The sequence below is a fragment of the Mus musculus genome, chromosome 11 (genome assembly GCF_000001635.26).
Source record: "Mus musculus strain C57BL/6J chromosome 11, GRCm38.p6 C57BL/6J".
NCBI classification, from domain to species: domain Eukaryota; kingdom Metazoa; phylum Chordata; class Mammalia; order Rodentia; family Muridae; genus Mus; species Mus musculus.
Genome location: NC_000077.6, coordinates 98034833 through 98054165, shown reverse-complemented (window position 1 = coordinate 98054165; position 19333 = coordinate 98034833). Strand labels below are relative to the sequence as shown.

At 53.2% G+C, this 19333-nt stretch overlaps 1 protein-coding gene across 2 annotated transcripts; it reads left to right on the top strand.

Annotated features, from left to right (window-relative positions):
* The first annotated feature begins 703 nt into the window (after positions 1–703).
* On the top strand, positions 704–17543 carry Stac2 (SH3 and cysteine rich domain 2). 2 transcript variants are annotated; one of them, NM_146028.4, is made up of 11 exons: positions 704–1273; positions 10380–10686; positions 11312–11409; positions 11547–11637; positions 12587–12699; positions 12790–12862; positions 12966–13027; positions 13647–13744; positions 14017–14068; positions 14410–14547; positions 16096–17542. In NM_146028.4, exons 1-11 carry the CDS (start codon positions 1184–1186, stop codon positions 16198–16200), a joined length of 1227 nt encoding a protein of 408 aa, NP_666140.1. In that variant the 5' UTR covers positions 704–1183; the 3' UTR covers positions 16201–17542. The 2 variants fall into 2 exon arrangements, with proteins under 2 accessions (NP_666140.1, XP_030101729.1); XM_030245869.1 differs by lacking the exon at positions 704–1273 and adding an exon at positions 3466–3870 and having other exon boundaries at positions 16096–17543.
* The last annotated feature ends 1790 nt before the right edge of the window (positions 17544–19333 follow it).

Genomic DNA, 19333 nt, shown 5'->3' with positions numbered 1-19333 from the left:
GGCCTGACTTTAATCTCCAGCCTCTATTTAAAAGGGCCAAATCCACAGCACTGGGAAAGTAGACAGGATTTCTGGGGCTCCACGGCCAGCCACTCTAGCCAAATTGGCTTACAATGAGAGACTCAGACTCAAATTTCTTGGTAGATGGCTCCTGAGGAATGGAACTGGAAGCTAACCTCTGCCAACCAAACTCACACGTGCGCTTCTCATACAGTCAGACATAAGAGCACGCGGATCATAAACACACACAAAACAGCCTGTTCTCTGCTTCAGGGAGCGTCTATAAGTCTAGTAGTGGTATGTATAATTTGATGAGATTCTAGAAAGGCATCAAGTTAATGGGGCGAGCGGGTCTTTTTCTCTGTCAAGGTGCGGCATCTTCCAATGTGCACTATCAGAACGCTGTAACTTTGATTTTCCTCTCGGCTATTCTGCGGCATCCTCGAATTATTTGCATTTCCAGACTCTAGTATCATTGTCCCAGCCCTCCTTCAATTTTGTCTCCCCACCTATCGGCCCCCATTTCGGGCTTTCCATTGTAAAACTACCCCTCCGCTTCTTTACCCTCCAAACCCCTCCCCATCTTGTCGAGCCCCCCAAGACTCCACCCAGCTGGCCCTCCTAGCCACCACCGCAGCCAATAGCTGAGAACCTTCATTTGCATAGCTGCGCGGGGGAGTGGCGGAGGGAAGGGGGAGGGACCAGGCGACCTCCTAAATCAAAGTTGGGAGGCTAGGACTGGGCGGAGGGGCCGCCGGGTGCAAGGCTGGGGCCGGCGCGGGGAGGGGGAGGGAGATGGGGGGCGGGCGCAGAGGACGGCGGAGCCGGCCGGACTCGGACAGCTCGGTCGTTCCCTGGCTTTGCACATCCGCGCATCCCTACTTCCCTCCTCCTCCCGCGGAGCGCAGCATCCTCTGCAGACCCTTGGTCCTCACACCCCGGGTCGTCCAGCTTCCGCGGCTCGGGGTAATTGCCTCCCTCTCCCCTGCCACACCGACAACTTTCTCCCCTGGTGCCTGGGGTTAGGGGGCTGCTTTGCCTGGGAGGGTTTCTCCTGGGGTCACTGAAGAGCTGCCCCTGGAGAAAGGCTTGAGAGTCCCAAAGAGACGCCCGCCACTCACAGCCTGACCCCAGCGGGCCTGCCGTCGGGTCTCCGCACCCTCTCTTCCTTTATACCCCAACCATGACCGAAATGAGCGAGAAGGAGAATGAACCGGATGACGCGGCCACCCATACCCCCCCAGGGACCGTCTCCACCCTCCAAGAAACCAAGGTAAGTCGTGGGGTGCGAGGCCTGGCCCCGCCCGGGCATCTCTGACTTGGAGCGCTGATCACAGTGGCTGGGTCCCTTTGGGGTTACGGAAGCTAAACCGGGCCCGCGTGATTCCTAAGGCTGCGCGCCGTGCCGGGGAAGGAGGAGAGGGTTCGCGACGAGGGGACCCAAGGAGCAGATCACACGAGCACGACCCGCCAGAACGCGCGAGGCGCCGACGCGCTCCGGCTCCCTCCTGGGCGGTTGTAACTCGGCTTTGTTGGAGGGAATCGGCGCAGCGGAGGCGCAGGGCGTGTGTGGCCGTGTGTAGCGGGTGTGGGCCGGTGTACGCGCGCGTGTGTGCGTGCGGGGCGCACCCTCCCGGGGCCGCCACATCGCTGTCTGCGGCTCCCCGGGGCCCCCTCTCTCCTGCCTCTGAATTCCTAGCCACAACCGTCTCCTCGGAGCGTGCAGACTCTCCGCTTCTCTTTGCTTCCCTACGTGCTCCTCTGTGTGTCTCCGGCGTCCCTCTCTGACCCACAGCAGCCTGGCACGCACCTCGCGGACCGGTTAGGCTGGGGGCCCGAAAGGCTGCGGCCCCGGGTGCGCAGCTTTCAAGCCGGCGCTGGGGGCTGCGGCAGCGCGGGCCGTCGGTGGCGGGCGGGGACCCGGAGTGTTGCGGTTCCAGAGCCAGAGGCAGCCCCACCCCCCGCTTGGAGAACCAGGAGAGGGGAGGAGAGAGGGCAGAATCAAAAGAAGAAGTCATCGTAATTAATGAATGTCATAATTAACCCTAATTATCTATGATTGTTACTCTTGCGGGAGTCACAATGAATAAATTATTCTCCTATGAAGGCAGGCGGAGCCCAGACTGCGGGCACTGAAAGAGGTGGGGGAGGCTGTCGCTTACATTCCACCTCCCACTCCTAATGAGTCTGCCCCCTCCCCAACTTCTAGATGTTCATGAAGTTCTGTGGGAAGCTATCTGAGCGCCGGGAAATGGGAAGAGAGGATACTGTGGGAGGGAGCCCTCTCCCTTCCCTAGACTTCAGGACAAGACTTCCTCCTTTCTCCCTTCCACCCTGGTGTTTGTTACCGTCCTGGTCCTGTGACCAAGCAATACGTGGTGAGAACCAGAAATGGGCGGTGTCTTGAGGCTCTCTGGGGTCACAAGCTCCTACACAGCACTTCCTACCGACCATCTTTCTTCTCTGTCCATCTTGACCGGACCCTTAAGAATATGAGGTTAATTCAAGGTCAAGGTCATCACCGCAGTGAGCAGGGTTAGCATGGAGTCTTACTGAAGCTATCCAGGTAGCTACCCTGTGCCTGCACTTGGGGACCCTGCCACTCTCCGTGTCCAAGGCTCTTGGCTTTTTGAGACCAGCAGTCTTGCTAAGTATCCTTAGCTGGGCTATAACTCACTGTGTATCCAGGGCTGGCCTCAAACTCTTTTAGCCATTTTCCTCTACCTCAGAGAGCTAAAATCACAGCCCTGAGCCACCATACCTGGGTCCCTCCCATCCAAGGCTTCAGTACACACTTGGCCTTCTGCTCCCATCTAAAAATTAGACTCTGGCTTCTAGTCCATATTTTAGACCCCATACAGTGCCAAATCTCTCCTGGAAAGGAATGAACAGGGAGGATATTGTCTGGGTTATCTGAGATATACAAGGGGGAATCCTGGGAGCTTGTCCTCACACTAAGCTCTGGCTCACCAGCCCTGTTGTCACCCTGGGCAGTTAGTCAGCCCCCCTGCTGATATCTCCAGAGTCTGGAGGGGCTCCTAGTTTCTGTCATATGAGAACCTGTCAGCTCCTGCCCCTCAGGGGCTCCCAAAGGCAGGCAGGAGCCAGGAATGGTGCTGCCTCAGCAAACCCAAACCCACAGGCTGCAAGCTCAGCTGTGGGGGGGGGGGGCGGGGGCGGGGAAGGAGGGTCAGACCCTGGCAGAGCTGTGTCTCCATCCTCCAACACAAGGACCCTGCAATGTCATCTGTTCTGGGTCTGGAGGAGATAGACTGCACAGCGGACCCCCTCTGTGCCAAGCCATTTGGGTCCCCAGCCTTGGCCCCTTTTGTCCTTGTGTATTGCTCCGAAATGACCTCCCAGGCAGTCCTGCGGGTGTGTCAAGGGGCTGCTCCGTAGAGCAAAGGTGGGCAGGGAACCAACTCAGGGCTTTTAGTCAGCCTCCTTCAGCCCCTCACAAAAGGAAAGACAGAAAAGGGGTGCTGCCCACCTAACTCTGTGTGAGGAAGAGTAGACACTGGGCCAGGTGCCTGCCAGGGGAGTCATCAGCTTGGTGCTCCCAGCATTACTTGCCAGCCTGAACCCAGCTTCCTGCTTAGTCTAGGGCAGGGTCTCAGCCCTGTACCCAGCCTGCTCAGCAATCTCCTAGGCAGGACCACTCTCTCCCAGGATTCCCATTCATCCAATGATATCAACGTCACCTCCTTTTGGTGTCATCCAGGAAGACCCCACCATGCCTGTTTTGCCATCTGAGTCATTTCTTGCCACATCCGACACCACCCACTGCCAGCTGCCTGGTACTGTTTCAGATGGCATGGGGAACTGAGGGGAAAGGAGCCTCCAGGGAGCTTCGAGAGAGAGAGGACACTGGTGGGTTGGGCTCTTGCCTAAGAAGGGGTTAAGAACAGACCTGATGACCTGGGCCACACACCAGACAGTCCGCAGGTGCACTGGGAGGGAACCTGACCCACGTGAAACTGCTTGCTGAAGTGTTTCAGAAAGGGGCCCATGCAGGGGACACACCATGGCTGGTGGGGCTTGGCGAGATCCTTATTGTTGTTTTGGTTACTGTTCTATGGCTGTGAAGAACACCATGACTGCGGCAAGTTTTATAAAGGAAAAGATTTAATCAGGACTGGATTACAGGTTCGGATGTTTAGTCCTTTATCATGGGGAGAAGCCTGCCGGCGTGCAGGCAGACATGATGCTAGAGAAGCAGCTGAGAGTTCTACATCTGGATCAGCAGGCAGCAGGAAGAGAGAGACTGGGCCTCTCGCTTGAGCTACCAAAACCTCAAAACCCAAGCCAGATGCACGCGCACACACACACACACACACACACACACACACACACTTCCTCCAAGAAGGCCACACCTCCAATTGTGCCACTCTGTACAAAGTCTATGGGGGCCACGTTTATTTAAGCCACATCAGGTAAGAGTCCTTACCATCACTTCTGATGACTTGAGTTCAATCCCCAGGACCTACCAACATGGTGGAAAGAGAAAACCAACTCCCTACAAGTTGTCTTCTGACTTCCACACATGTGTCATGAAATGCTCATGGTCACACACACACACACACACACACACACACACACACACACACACACGTAAATAAACGTAAAATGGAGGGACTGCTACAGAGACCAGGAGTCTAAGAAGCTGGAATGCCTGGCCTGGCAGAGTCACCCATTTGACAGTAATGTCCCATCCTGCCCTCTGGTCAAAGCCCTTGACATCTGCCAGTCAATGCAGGTGGCAATTCTTTCCCTCTTCTCTGCCTGCCTGGGATCTGGAGCCCAGAGCCGAGTTAGAAAATCAGCAGGCAGGGTGAGGGCTGCCCTGATGCAGGAGAACACGGTGTTCCAGACGCCTCTGGTCCCCATGCAGAGGTGGCTGCTGGCACAGAATCCCGGGGAGGGGTATACCAATAAAGGGCACAGGCTACAGCTAGGGGGAGGGACTCAGATTTACAGGAATCACTCTGGGAGTAATAGCCCTGGGAGGGGAACACTGAAGTCTTCATGTATTGGAATCTCCAATGTGGCTAGGAGGGAATAGCCCAGCCAGAGCCAAGAGAGGAGTGGGGGTGAGAGGCAAAAGTCACAGGAGGCAGGTTTCACCACTATATAGGGTAGTACTGCCAGCAACTGCCATTGTCCAAAGAGCAACTGCCATTGTCCAAAGATGGAGTGTCTATCCACAAGGGGGTGTGCCTCCCATCACAAGAGGTGACCAAGAGCCACTCATTCAGAGACAATGTGGCCAGAGCAATGTTTTGGGGTGGGGTAGGGACTGGTCTAGGTGTCCAGTTTTTCTAGCCCCTTCTAACCCTGAATTCCTTGATTGACCCAATAGACAAATCCATGGAACAGCAAAGGAAAGGAAGGCAGAAGACCCAGGCAGGGCTCAAGGCGACAGTATACGCCTGGTTATTGGATCTGAGCAGCCTGAGCCAACATCCAATTCTTGACTCTGCTGTTTGCCAGCGGAGGACTCAGAGCGGGCGGGGGGGGGTGTTAAGTTCTTCAAGCTCCACCCCTCTTCTGAACCCTGGGTCAATCATGGTCTCCCCCAGTGGGCAGCACTGCATTCAGTGTGAGACTGTATGTCAGGTTCTAGCCCAGATCCAGCCTTCTAATGCTGAGAACCCTTTACGGGGCCAAATTTATGCTTGATGGATCTGTTTGGACCCAGAGCTTTGCATTACCCAAGGAGTACCCAGTGTTGTCTCCTCCTCCTTGGATGCAGGGAAACTAAGGCCCAGAGAGAGGAAGTGATGGGATTCACACTCAGATAACAGGTTGGTTTTGCCCTGTCCCCAGCACGACTCTCTATGCGCTCTGTGTCTGAGCAGAACATTGGTGGCAGGAAGTGGGGGCAGGAAGGGTAGCAATAGTATTCACTTTCCTCTTGGACCCCATCAAAGCCCGAAAGCCCTGTTTTGTACTGGCAGCCACAGCCAGACCTGGGCAGGTATGTGTAGGCTAGTTAGTTTTCATTGCCTGTCTGGCTTACCACCTCTGCTTCTGCACACAGGCATCCGGGGCCCCAGGCTTTGCTTCTCATCGGTGCACAAAGAAGCCTACAGTGCTGTCCAGGAAGCTAAGCTTGGAAGCAAATGAACAACCCAGGGTGCCAGACAGCCCTGGGCTCTGGCCTCCTAGTTGGCTTACTAGAGCCTGCCTTGTGCCCAAACATCCCCTCTGCTTCTCCTTCCATTTTGCCGCCTGCTGGCCTCTGGGAAGCTGGAGGGGCCACTACTTCCATCCCTTTGGCATACGCAGGTGCTAGGCAGTCAGCCACAGCACACAGGCTGCCTGGCATGCCAGCTGGGAACCCTGGCCAAGACTCCCTGCCTGGAGCCAGGCCTGGGCCCCCCTTTTCTATTGCTGGTGGAAAAGAGTGGGCAGGAATAAGGTAACTCTCCACAGGATGAGAGACTGGCCAGGCTCTGGATAAGGAGGTCACCATACCTTGCATTACACAGATGCCAAGAGGCTGTATTTATTTGAGAGAGGAGTGTATAGAACTCCCGCCTCAGAGCACCTCGGCTGTATCGGTGATGTATTTGACAGAGGCACCGTGACTAAGTACCTACTGTGTGTTGGGACCCTCAAGGACTGGAGGTGGCAGGGCCTCTGCCTCACTCTGCCTTAGGAGGGGCTGGAAGTTGATGAGGAACCTGCACTGGTGCAGTCCTGTCCTAGGGCAAGACCGGGAAGCACCAGAGGAGGAAATGGATCTAGTTTCTGTGGGAAAGACTCTTCTCCGACAGGGAGGGTCTCTGGAAGTGTAGAAGGCAGAGAAAGCAACGTGAGCATCAAAACTCCCAGGCACTGGGCAGTGGTGGCGCACGCCTTTAATCCCAACACTTGGGAGGCAGAGGCAGGCGGATTTCTGAGTTCGAGGCCAGCCTGGTCTACAGAGTGAGTTCCAGGACAGCCAGGGCTACACAGAGAAACCCTGTCTCAAAAAACCAAAAAAAAAAAAAAAAAAAAAAAAAAAAAAAACAAAACAAAACAAACCAAAACAAACAAACAAAAAACTCCCAGGCATAAGTACATAGGTAAGTTTGAGATCCCTGGTGTCTGGGCTCTAGGAAGACGTAAGTAGGAAAGACAGCCGTCATCTGCTCACCTGCCAGGGGTGCTCCCCAGGGGAAGAAGGGTACTGAACTGTGTCCTGAGGATCCAGGAGAGGTATCTTTTCAAGATAGTTTTTTCTTTTTTAAAATAATGAGTATGTGTGTGGGAGTTCAGGAGCCCCACAGAGGCCAGAAGAAGGTGTGGTGCCCCCCAGAGCTGGAGTTACAGGGGACTGTGGACCACCCTCCTCCATGCGTGCTGGGAACTGAACTCTGGTCCTCTGTCAGAGCAGAACAGACTCTTAACCACTAATCCATCTCTTCCAGCCACAGGAAAGATTTCTTAGCCAGGTCAGGGGTCATGGCCCTGGGAGCTGGCAGGGAGCCTGAACCAGACTTGGAACTAAGAACAAAACAGTGACTGTGATAAGCTGGCTGTAGGGCTGGAGTGGAGATAAAGTATGGGGGAGAGAATAAGCTTTGAGGATATAGGTGTAGGGTACTTTCCTGCTCAACTCCACCTGCTGGAGAACACAGTGAGATCTTGTCTCACACAAACAATAGCACTAGACTTTTACAGGGAGTGATGGAGCATGCCTTTAAGTCTAGCACTCAGGAGGCAGAGGCAAATGGATCTCTATGGGTTGGAGGCCAGCCAGGGCTACATAGTGAGAAGATATGTCAGTATAAAACAGAATAGGGCTGCAGAGATGGCTCAGCGGGTAAGAGCACTGACTGCTCTTCTGAAGGTCCTGAGTTCAATTCCCAGCAACCACATGGTGGCACACAATCTGTAATGGGATCCAATGCCTTCTTCTGGTGTGTCTGAAGACAGCTACAGTGTACTCATATAAATAAAATAAATTTTATATATATATATATATATATATATGGCCTGGGGAGATGGCTTAGCAGTGAATAGCACTGGCTGTTCTTCCAGAGGACCTACGTTCAATTTCCAGCACCTACAAGGCAGCTCACAAAGTGTCTGTAACTCCAAGATCTGACACCTTGACACAGACATAGATATGTAAAGCAGGCAAAACGCCAATGCCTATAAGATAAAAATAAATTATTAAAAAACAAAAGATGGTGCCTCAGGCATCTCAGATTGGCTTCAAACACTATGTAACCAAGGAAGATGACCTTGACCTTCTGATCTTCCTGCCTCTACCTTCTCTGTTGGTGGAAAAACCAAAGACCTGGTGTGTTTTCTTTGAGTGGTTGGCTTCGTGTGTATCTGTGTACCATTTGTGTGCCTGGTACCCAGGGAGGCCAGAAGAGGGCGCTGTATCTCTTGGGACAGGAGTAACAGACAGCCAGGTGCATGCTGGGAATCAGTCTAGGTCCTCCTCAAGAACCGGTGTCCTTAACTACTGAGCCAATTCTCCATCCCACCCTTCCCATGTCTGTATTGTTTGGCCCCAAAGGTTGTTGCGTTTTTATTTGTTTGTGACAGGATCTTGCTATGTGAGAGGATCTTGCTGGCATACCAAGGTAGTCTTCCTGTGTTTGTCTTCCAAGTACTGGAAGCCTCAATACTGTTTGCTTTATTCATCGGTTTCTTTTCTTTTTCTTTTTTCTTTTTTTCCGAGACAGGGTTTTTCTGTATAGCCCTGGCTGTCCTGGAACTCACTCTGTAGACCAGGCTGGTCTCGAACTCAGAAATCCGCCTGCCTCTGCCTCCCAAGTGCTGGGATTAAAGGCATGCGCCACCACTGCCCAGCTATTCGTTTGTTTCTTGTTTTGTTTTGCTTTGCTTTGTTTCATCCTTCAAATAAGGTAGGGTCTCATGTAGCCCAGGCTGGCCTCAGATTCACTATGTAGCCAAAGCTGACCTTGAACTTCTGATCCCTTCTGATTCTCCTGCCTCCACCTTCAAAGTGCCATGATTACAGATGTGTGCCACTGGGTTCAGTTTTATGGGATGCTGGGGTCCACAACTGTGTGCTCGACAGGCCAGCACTCTACCAACCGAGCTACACCTACCGAATAACTAACTAGTACAATGGCACAGTGAAGTGGTGTGTGCCAGAGAATTGCTGATAGAGCTCCTTATACATCTGTATAGGGTTCCCAAGATTTACTGTTGGGGGGCTGGGGGGCACAGAAGAAAAGTATGCAACATTTTTGTGAAGAAAAAGAAATATTTTTACATCATTTCTGTATAATTTCACACAGGTCTATTCTGGGAGGCTAAGGTTGTAGCTCAGCGGATAAGTGTTTGCTTAGCGTGTATGAAGCCTTGAGTTTGATCTCTGGCTATGAATAAAACAGGGATAGCATTACATGCCTGTGAGTCCAGCACTTAACGAAAAGGAGAGGCAGAAGGATCAGAAGCTCAAGGTCATCTTGAAGAGTTTGAAGTCAGTCTGAGATACAGGAGACCTTTTTTTTTTTTTTTTTTTTTTTTTTTTTTTTTGTCTTTTTTGGTTTTTCGAGACAGGGTTTCTCTGTGTAGCCCTGGCTGTCCTGGAACTCACACTGTAGACCAGGCTGGCCTCGAACTCAGAAATCCGCCTGCCTCCAGAGTGATGAGATGATGAGATTAAAGGTGTGGGCCACCACGCCCGGCTGATACTTGAGATATTATCTGAAGAAGAAAAAGGAGGAGGAGGAGGAGGAAGAAGTCTAGTTTTATATTTGTATTGCCAGGGTTTCACTATGTAGCCCTGTAGCCCTGGCTGGGCTTGAATCAACAGAGATTCTCGTGGCTCTGCTTCCTGAGTGCTGGGATTAAAGTGTTCCATCCCACCCTGCAAAAGTCTAGTGTTTGTCTTAGACAACATTTTGCAGTGTAGCTCAGGTTGGCCTCGTGCCACCACCGCCCAGCTGGCCTCAAACTTCTGATCCTCCTGTCTCCATTCCCTCCATTACAGAAGTGTGCCGCCACATCCATCCACAGTCTAGATTTTTGTTGTTGTTTTTTGGGGGGTTGCAGGGGATGAAAGGGGGGGATGATACGATTCACTGGCTTCACTAGCTCAGCCCTATCTGGCTGGAGGAGACCAGCAGCTATGCCTTGGCCACTTGACTTCCATAGTCTCCCCACTAATGAGCATGTGCCTGCCCAGGTAGAACTCCCGTGGAACGCCCTGCCAGCTCCCAGGAGCTCTGGGAGGCTGGATGGTCGGAGCAGGGGTCTCTGAGAGTTTTTTGCTGTTGGCTGTGGACCTCAGCTCTCCTGAGCCTTCCATTGCTCCGCCCTCCAGCCACAGAGCCACAGGCTCACAGCTCGCCAGGAGCTCACAGCCTGCTACCTGCTCACAGCTCGCTGCTTTCTCTTTCCAGCTCCAGCGATTTAAGCGCTCCCTCTCCCTCAAAACCATCCTTCGAAGTAAGAGCGTAGAGAACTTCTTCCTCCGCTCGGGCTCTGAGCTCAAGTGCCCAACAGAGGTGCTGCTGACACCGCCAACCCCACTGCCTCCCCCTTCTCCACCACCTGCATCCACAGACAGGGGTCTACCCACCCCAACACCCTCCCCGTGCCCAGTCCCTCGCCCCTTGGCACCGCTCAAACCAGTGAGGCTGCACAGTTTCCAGGAACATGTCTTCAAGAGAGCCAGCCCGTGTGAACTGTGCCACCAGCTCATTGTGGGTAGGTACCTCCCCGGGGCCCTGTGGCAGACTGGTGGGCGTCCGAGAAGAAGCCACGGAACGGCCTGACATTGGAGTATCGCAATGCAGGGTCACTCTACCCACTGTGTTTCTCTCCCTGGGGAGACCAATGAGTGTTGGGTGATGGCTGAGCTTTGGGTCGTGGCTAGAGCACTTGCCTAGAGTGTACTTGTCCTTGGATTCTATATTGCCAACTCTGGGAAAGAACGATAGAGTCATGAGTGCTGGTTGTACCACTGTTGCGCCAAGCTCACATTTTGGCTTTCCTGCGGCTGACATCTTCACTGTAGGAGGGAGAGGTGCCAGGCCCTGAAGCCCAGCACAAAACTATTAAGCATCTGCTGCCTTTCCTTCATGCCCCTCTCCAAGGAATTTTTTTTTTTTTTTTTTTTTTTTTTTTTGGTTTTCTGAGACAGGGTTTCCCTATGTGCCCCTGAGTGTCCTGGAACTCTTGCTGTACACCAGGCTGGCCTCAAGCTCAGGCATACGCCAGCACCACTACTACCACCGGGCCTTTAGCCAGGCTTTTTGTTGTTGTTGTTCCTAGTCTATGGGAGTGTCCTTTCTTGGCCATTTCCTCTTGCTGAACCCACAGTCTCTTCTAGGAAACTCCAAACAGGGCTTGCGATGTAAGACTTGCAAAGTCAGCGTTCACCTCTGGTGCTCCGAGGAGATCTCCCACCAGCAATGCCCGGGCAAGACAGTGAGTGAGGGATGTGATGTGGGAGAATGGCCGAAAGGAGACTCAAGGCTGCCTCCTCCTATGGGGTGGCCCCGGGCTTGAGCAGGGCCAAGTAGGTCATTAGTCTCTCTGTGTTCTCACTGCCTCCTCTCCCTCAGTCCACATCTTTTCGACGCAACTTCAGCTCCCCACTCCTGGTGCATGCGCCACCACCAGCCTGTGCCATGAACAAGGAGTCCCCACCTACTGGTAAGTGACCCACACTCAGGACTGCTGTTCTCAGAGGTCGCGTAAGAAATCCACACCGGCCGGGTGTGGTGGCGCACGCTTTTAATCTCAGCACTCAGGAGGCAGAGGCAGGCGGATTTCTGAGTTAGAGGCCAGCCTGGTCTACAAAGTGAGTTCCAGGACAGTTTCGAGACAACCTGTCTCGAAAAAAACAAAAACAAAAACACCCGCCCTCCCCAAAAACAGAAAGAAAGAAATCCACACCGTTCTCAGTTCCATACCTGAGTCACACAGGCACTGCCTGTTCCCGGAACACCCTACTCCCCTGCCCTGGATGTGGGCTCCATTAATTGATATCTTCGTTCGTCTCCCAAACAGCAATTTAGTGAGCACCTACTTAGTTTGAGGCACTGGGCCAGACACAAACACGACTGAAGGAAGTGAGACTGAGTTGGGTGTGGTACCAGGCATCAAGCCAGGCATCCCAACATTCAAAAGGCAGAGGAAGGAGGATAAGGAGTTCAAAACCGGGGGCTGGTGAGATGGCTCAGCAGTTAAGAGCACTGACTGCTCTTCTGGAGGTCATGAATTCAATTCCCAGCAACCACATGTTGGCTCACAACCACCGGTAATGAGATCTGAAGACAGCTACAGTGTACTTACATATAATAAATAAATAAAATCTTTAAAAAACAAAAACAAAAACAAAGGATTCAGATATTAAAAAAAAAAAAAGAGTTCAAAACCACCTACAGAGTCTAGAGCTCTATGAGACACTGTCTTAAACCAAATACTAATAACACAAAAATGGAGCTGGTTTGGGTTAGGATTAAGTTAGCTCACCAAGTAAAGCTCTTTGCCCCCCAAAGCTGGCAACCTGAGTTCTATTCTTAGGACCCATATGATGGAGCTTCAGGGTGAATCCAGGTTGGTATCTGGGTGGCAGGCGTTGAGGTTGAATGCTCCGCAGGGACCAGCGGGAAGGTGGACCCAGTTTATGAGACGCTGCGCTATGGCACCTCCCTGGCACTGATGAACCGTTCCAGCTTCAGCAGCACATCTGAGTCCCCCACACGGAGCCTGGTATGCTGGGCACAGAAGGGGAGGCCTGGGGGAGGGGACCGGAGCATGACTGTGGGCCCAGGGGCTGATCCTCCTCCTGTTTCTCCCCAGAGTGAGCGTGACGAGCTAACAGAAGACGGGGAAGGCAGCATCCGCAGCTCAGAAGAGGGGCCTGGGGACAGTGGTAAGCCAGGGTGAGAAGGCCCCAGGGACAGGAGGAGGGAGGATGGGGGAGGTCGTCCTTGAAGCTTGGCCTTTGGGCCTGACCTTGACCTTCCTGTTTCCAGTATTCACAGCTCCAGCAGAAAGTGAAGGCTCCGGACCAGAGGAGAAGAGCCCTGGACAGCAGGTATGCCTGGAGTTAGCTTGGAACCCACAGGCCAGGGTGGGAAGGAATGTCACTTCTTGTCATTGATCAGTATGATGTACATTACAACACACTACAAAGGGCGCTGACGGCTTCCTTCCTCCTGTGTTCTCAGGCCCCAGAGAGAGGCCACAGTCAAGACAGGAGCCGTGAAGATTGGGAGGGGTCTCCACTGTCTATGACTCCACCCCTGCTCTCGCAAGGGCTGGTTATTCTTTTTTTTTTTTTTTTTTTTCGAGACAGGGTTTCTCTGTATAGTCCTGGCTGTCCTGGAACTCACTTTGTAGACCAGGCTGGCCTCGAACTCAGAAATCCGCCTGCCTCTGCCTCCCGAGTGCTGGGATTAAAGGCGTGCACCACCATGCCTGGCAGCTGGTCATTCTGTCTGGTCATGCAGCAGACAGAGGGTGTCTTCCCTCTCTAGCTCAGGTCCCTCCCCCACCCAGGGTTGAGAAGATACACATTAGGCCCTATTACTTACCAGAAATTCCCTCTGTCCTACCTCACAGACTCCCAGGTCAGACATGCATAGTCACAGCAAGCAGACAGGGGGTAGAGCAAGGAGGTGACCCCCATCACTGACCCAGAACTTTTCCTACAGCCCCCAAAGCTGCCCCTGCGGAAGGACGTGGGGCCCATGTACTCCTACGTCGCCCTCTACAAGTTCCTGCCTCAGGAGAACAATGACCTGGCTCTGCAGTGAGTCCTTTCTGTGGTCTAGCCCTGTCTAACCCCCACTGACCTTGGAACATAGGATGATGGGGACCTTTGCTTCTTGAACATCTAATGATTCTGTAGTCAGAGGGATTGGTGTAGTGTCCTGCCTCCTGTCTAATTCTGGACTGTTCCAGGGAACCTGGTGTATCTCTGGTTTCAATGGCCTCTAAGGGCACTAAGAATCCTTTCGCACATGAGAGGGGACTGCAGGGCACTTGGGTACCCACACGCTGCCCCAACTCTCTCTTTCCCAGGCCTGGAGATCGGATCATGCTGGTGGATGACTCTAACGAAGACTGGTGGAAGGTAATGTGGCAGGATGAGGTACTGGGTCTGGGGGGCAGGGCACAGAGGGGGTGGAGGTGGGACTCTGATAACTGCTACTCCACCTTCCCTTCAGGCTTCCTCCAATGGCTTGCCCAGGCCAGCCCAGGGCCAACTCTTGGGTCTTGCTGTCAGTTTCCCTCCCCCTCTATCAACTTCCCCTACCCAGGCTATAGCCTTCCAAGGCCAAAAGCCACGCTCATCGAGAGGAGCTGGAGCCCAAGGTCTGGAGGACCCCAGTTGTGGCTCTGAGTAGGAAGTGGGTCTAGAGAAAGAGTGTGGGTGAAGCTAATTCTTAGGCTCACTGAAACCCTCACCCCCAGGGCAAGATTGGCGACCGAGTTGGCTTCTTCCCAGCCAATTTCGTGCAGCGGGTGAGGCCAGGAGAGAATGTTTGGCGATGCTGTCAGCCTTTCTCTGGAAACAAGGAGCAGGGTTACATGAGCCTCAAGGAGAACCAGGTGGGTGGCAGGACTCTGCAGGCAAGGGATGTGTACTGAATGAGGGCGTCAAGTGCTCCAATGGAGGGTCCAAAGGGAGCAAGCAGGTTAAAAGGGAAGACATTGGAGCTAGGAACGCCCTAGAGACTACAGATGGGGGCACTGGTGGACAGCTTGCTCTGGGCTCCATCCCAGCAGCACATAAACTGGACATGGTGGCACATACCTGTGACCTAGGTAAGGCAGGAGGAGTGTCTTGTTGTCTAAGCAGCAGCTGGGCAGTGGTGTAGACCTGGGAGGCTGAAGTAGTAGAAAGATTTTTGTGAGTTTGAGGCCAGCCTGGTCTACAGAGTGACTTCCAGGACAGCCAGGGCAACACAGAGAAACCATGTCTCGAAAAAGCAAAAAAAAAAAAAATTGTAAACTGGGCAGTGGTGGCACACGCCCTTAATCCCAGCACTTGGGAGGCAGAGGCAGGTGGATTTCTGAGTTGGAGGCCAGCCTGGTCTACAGAGTGAGTTCCAGGACAGCCAGGGCTATACAGAGAAACCTTGTCTTGAAAAAACAAAAACAAACAACAACAACAACAAAAAAAATTGTAAGGTAATCAAGAAGAGTTCAAGGCCAGCCTGATCTATAAAGTGAGTCCAGGACAGACAGCTACCCAGATAACCCTGTCTGGAAAAACAAAACAAAACAAACAACAACAATCACAAAAAAAATCTGATACGCAGAATGTCTAATATTTGTCCCTCAAAGTGTTGAGAACCTCAGTGACCTAAGCATTGATCTATCTCTCCAGACCTTGTTTTTTTTTTTTAATTTATTTAACTTTATTTTATATACATTTTTGTGAGGGTGACATACCCTAGAACTGGAGTTACAGATAGTTAATAGCTGCCATGTTGGTACTGGAAATTAAACCCGGCTTCTCTGGAAGAGCAGCCAGGGCTCGGGGCTCTTAACCACTGAGACTGAACCATCTCGCCAGCCCTTGCTTTTTGATTTTATTAGATAGTATTTTTACTATGTAGCCCTAACCCTGGCTGGCCTGGAACACTCTATGTAGGCCAGGCTGACGTTGAATTCACATACATCTTCCCATCTCTGCTTGTTTTTATTAGACAGTGTTTTACATGTATTCTTAACCGTGGGTGGCCTGGAACTCACTATGTAGGCCAGGCTGGCCTTAAACTCAGACATCTGCCCACCTTTGCCTCCCGAGTGCTAGAACTTAGTGTGCCCCTGGCTAGTTTAAACACTATGCCCTCTAGCTTGCTGGGTCACCTCAGGCTAGCCCTTTCCCCTCTGCCACCTCCTCTGTGACATGGGATCAGGACTGGACGTTGATTTAACTGAGCACCAGATTCAGGTGTGATGCTGACGGGCCGCTTGCTTGCCATCCCCTGGGTCCTGGTCTTGCTGCTGATCTCTCTCCTAGCATCTGCCTGCATCAGCTCTATCCACAAGATTTATGCTAGCCCGCCAGCCCCGCCCTCCCCTGGGGCGTGTCCTTTGGAAGTCATGAGCAGTACTCTCTCATTCCTGGTCTCTTCTGTTTCCACTCAGATCTGCGTAGGCGTGAGCAGAAGCAAGGATAGCGATGGCTTCATCCGCGTCAGCAGTGGCAAGAAGCGGGGTTTGGTGCCAGCCGACTCCTTGGCAGAGATCTGACAGAAACCGAGAGAACCCAGATGCTACCCCTGCCCATGCCTGGCTCTTGCTTCTGGCCTGAGAAGGAAGCGGGCATCCTGGCCACACCCTTCCTCTCCCAGTCTCTCTCCTAAGCATCACCCGCCCCCACTTAGGAGCCTTCTGCACTGAGGAAGGTTTATTTCTTGGTTGGGGTATCCTGAATGGGGCTTGGGAAAGGGAGTCAAAAGTGGGAAGAAACGAGGAAGTTACAGGTAGGACCACCCGGAGCCCAAGCACCACCTAGTCGGGTTGCCATAGTGAGGCCCACCCTAGGGAGTCGTCTGCTGTCTTCCAGAGACTACCCGCTCATACTGCCTTGCATGCCTGACTCCTCTCTGCCCACAGCCTTTGCTTGGGTCTGTGTATCCACCCTCTGCAAGTGGGGCCTTGAGAGAGGACCTGTTGGTGTCCCTTAGCCCTCCCCTCTGGCTTGAGAAGACGCTGAGGACTATGGGAGAGCCCTAAGTTAACCACCTGTCACCCCTTCAACTCTCAGGAAAGTTCAGGAATCTTTCCAATTACTTGAAACCTGGGCGACAGAGCAGGGTCAGGACTGAGGTCTGCAAGGGATTGTAACACGTAGGAGTCTGTTCCTTGAAGGCAGTCCTCACAGAACAGTCTCATTCTCCTTTGTCTACTAGAAATCGGTAGCCAAGAGCAGCCTGGACAAAGACCCAGGTGGAGAACAAGACGCTGGCCCTTGCTTGGTCAAAACATTTCACTGTTAGGACTCCAGAAATCCCTACCACCAGAAGCAGACAGCTAGGGGAGTCTGAGGTTGTGAGGTCTGGTTTCTCTAAAAGCCCTGTCCTCAGATGGACCAAACTTACCTTCTTACCGTTTGGGCTCTATAGGGCCCATCCCTGGGAAGGATACCTTGGCAGATTGAGGAAGGCTATGGAAAGTTCTTTTGGCCACCATCAAATGATGCTCTAGGAGCCCTTAGCCCTCCTGGCAGGACAAAGGACCTCTTCCTCAAGAGGCTGCTTCTTCTTTTTCCTGGTGCCAGCACCTGCCCCTCCTTCCAAGCTCAGATCCTCCTTTTAAGCCCTGATCCTGTCAGCCAATGCCACCCCCCTCAGTTCTGGGCACAGTCTTGCCTTCCATACAACGAGAGGACACTGATTCTCTACCCAACACACCTTGCCCCATTTTCCCCCTAAAAGGGGTCTAAAGCCACACTGCCCTGTTTGCTGCCATGAGGGCCCCCCCCAGCAAAATCCCCGGGGCGGGCCCAATGCCCACTGTACATGAGGCTGCATGACGGGTCTGCGGGGGCGTTGCTGAGCCCCCAGGCCCATAATTAAATGTTTCTTGTCTCAGCCTGCCTGCTTGGTGTATCTGATTGGGATAGAGAAAGCAAGCTAGTATCAGGCTGGGATGGAGGCTAAGAGTACTGGAGGTATTGAGCTCTGAGAGGGGCATCAGAGTAGGACGCTAGCTTTGGGGACCACAGAAAGAAGCAGAGGGACCCGAGAAAGGCGGGAAACAAAGTCAGGCTAGGGAGGTGAGCTGAGGTCACTTCTGGGTTCTACGTGCACTTGAATCGCGCAGGGGACTGACCCACAGTGACCTTGTTGACGCAGACCTGCACGCTTCAGCCTTGGAGGCCGCCTCTCTCCGCAGCCCCTAAGCCTGAGATTCAGAGGTGGTGGAGGGGACAGTGGAGGACGCTGAGGCCAGGAGATGACTCAGCAGCGTCCGTCATCAGATGCCTGGCATGGGGGGAGGGGAGGAGGAGGGAACGGTGGAGGGAGGGGTCGCGCACGCCCCTCTGGGGCTGCCGCCCACCTGCTCCAGCCAAGCGGCCGCCTTCCCGCGCCTGCCTGGCCGCGTCACTAGCGCGGCTCGCGTGTCCTGAGCTATTTATAGGCGCAGGGGGGAGCAAGCGAGCCCGAGGCTACTGCGGGAGGGCCAGGGCAGTGGTGGTGCTGCCAGACCGCAAGAGGGTGGGAATCTGCCAGTCTTGACAAGTACCCACTCCTCCATCGGAGTATGGTCCCCACCTCCCTTCACCTTTGGAGTTAGGTAGGCTGGCTGGGACCAGACTGTGGCGCCTCCTCTTTGAGCATCCTTTGGGCCCCTTCATCCAATGAAAGCAATAGAGATTGAGGGTGGAGAGGGAAGAAAGACAGCCCTCTACTAGAATTGCTCGCCCTGGAACCGGAACACACACATATCTGATGGCTTGGGGGGGGGGGGGAATGGGGTCTTGGTTTGAATCAGTAATGTCCCACTTCAGCCTCCCACGTGCTAAGATTGCAGGTAGAAGGCACCATGCCTGCGTCTGAAGACTAGCTAGAATTATGTAATCCAGGCATCTTCTCCTGAATTTCTTGATCCTCCAGCATCGGTGCACCTCTCTAGTAGCTGAGACTACAGGTGTGCAGCACCATGCCTGCCTGGAAGAGGATAAAAACACCAGGCGTGGCCCGTAATAAAACACCAGGCATGGCCCACGGAGCATGCTGGGAACCTCATGCTATTTGGTCCCCTCAATAATTCAGACCATGTGCTGAACCCTTTGACAGATGAGGACACTGGGGTAGAGATGGTAAGTGGTTTGCTGGAAGTCATCCACTTTATACAGAACAACCCGCCCCTTTTACACTTAGGAAAACTGATGCCAATCGGAAATTAAATGATTTGTCTGGGATTACCAAGCAATCAGGGACCTAGACATCTTACTGCCCTGCCCTGTATCCCTCAGTGCCTTAAGCCACCATGATAGAAGACAGCCTGAGATGGCCTGGCCAGGAGCTCCAGGAATGGAGACAAGTAGGAATATTGAATTCAAGCCTTTGAAGCCTTATGCATACCCAGTGTCTGCCACCAGCCAGCAGCTGGCCTGGACCCCCTCCCCCAGTCTGTTTGCTGCGCTGCTGAACACAGCAGCTTTTTCGGGTGGCTGAGCTACTGACAGCAGGCTCCCAGCCTAGGGGCTGGGAACAGCTGGTGTCCCCACTGTGGCCTCTACCCTCCTCCCTGCCCGTTCTTGGGGATCTGGACCAGCCACACTGCTGGCCTGGGGATGCCCAGAAATCTGCTGCCGGTGCCATCTCTGACCTACACACATCCTTCTCTCTTCCCTCTGTCTCAACCTGAGATCTCC

Coding starts and splice junctions, on each gene's coding strand:
- Stac2 (NM_146028.4), top strand. CDS start 1,184: ATGACCGAAATGAGCGAGAAGGAGAATGAACCGGATGACGCGGCCACC. Junction 12,700..12,789: donor AGTCCCCCACACGGAGCCTG/GTATGCTGGGCA, acceptor GTTTCTCCCCAG/AGTGAGCGTGACGAGCTAAC. Junction 14,069..14,409: donor CTAACGAAGACTGGTGGAAG/GTAATGTGGCAG, acceptor CCTCACCCCCAG/GGCAAGATTGGCGACCGAGT.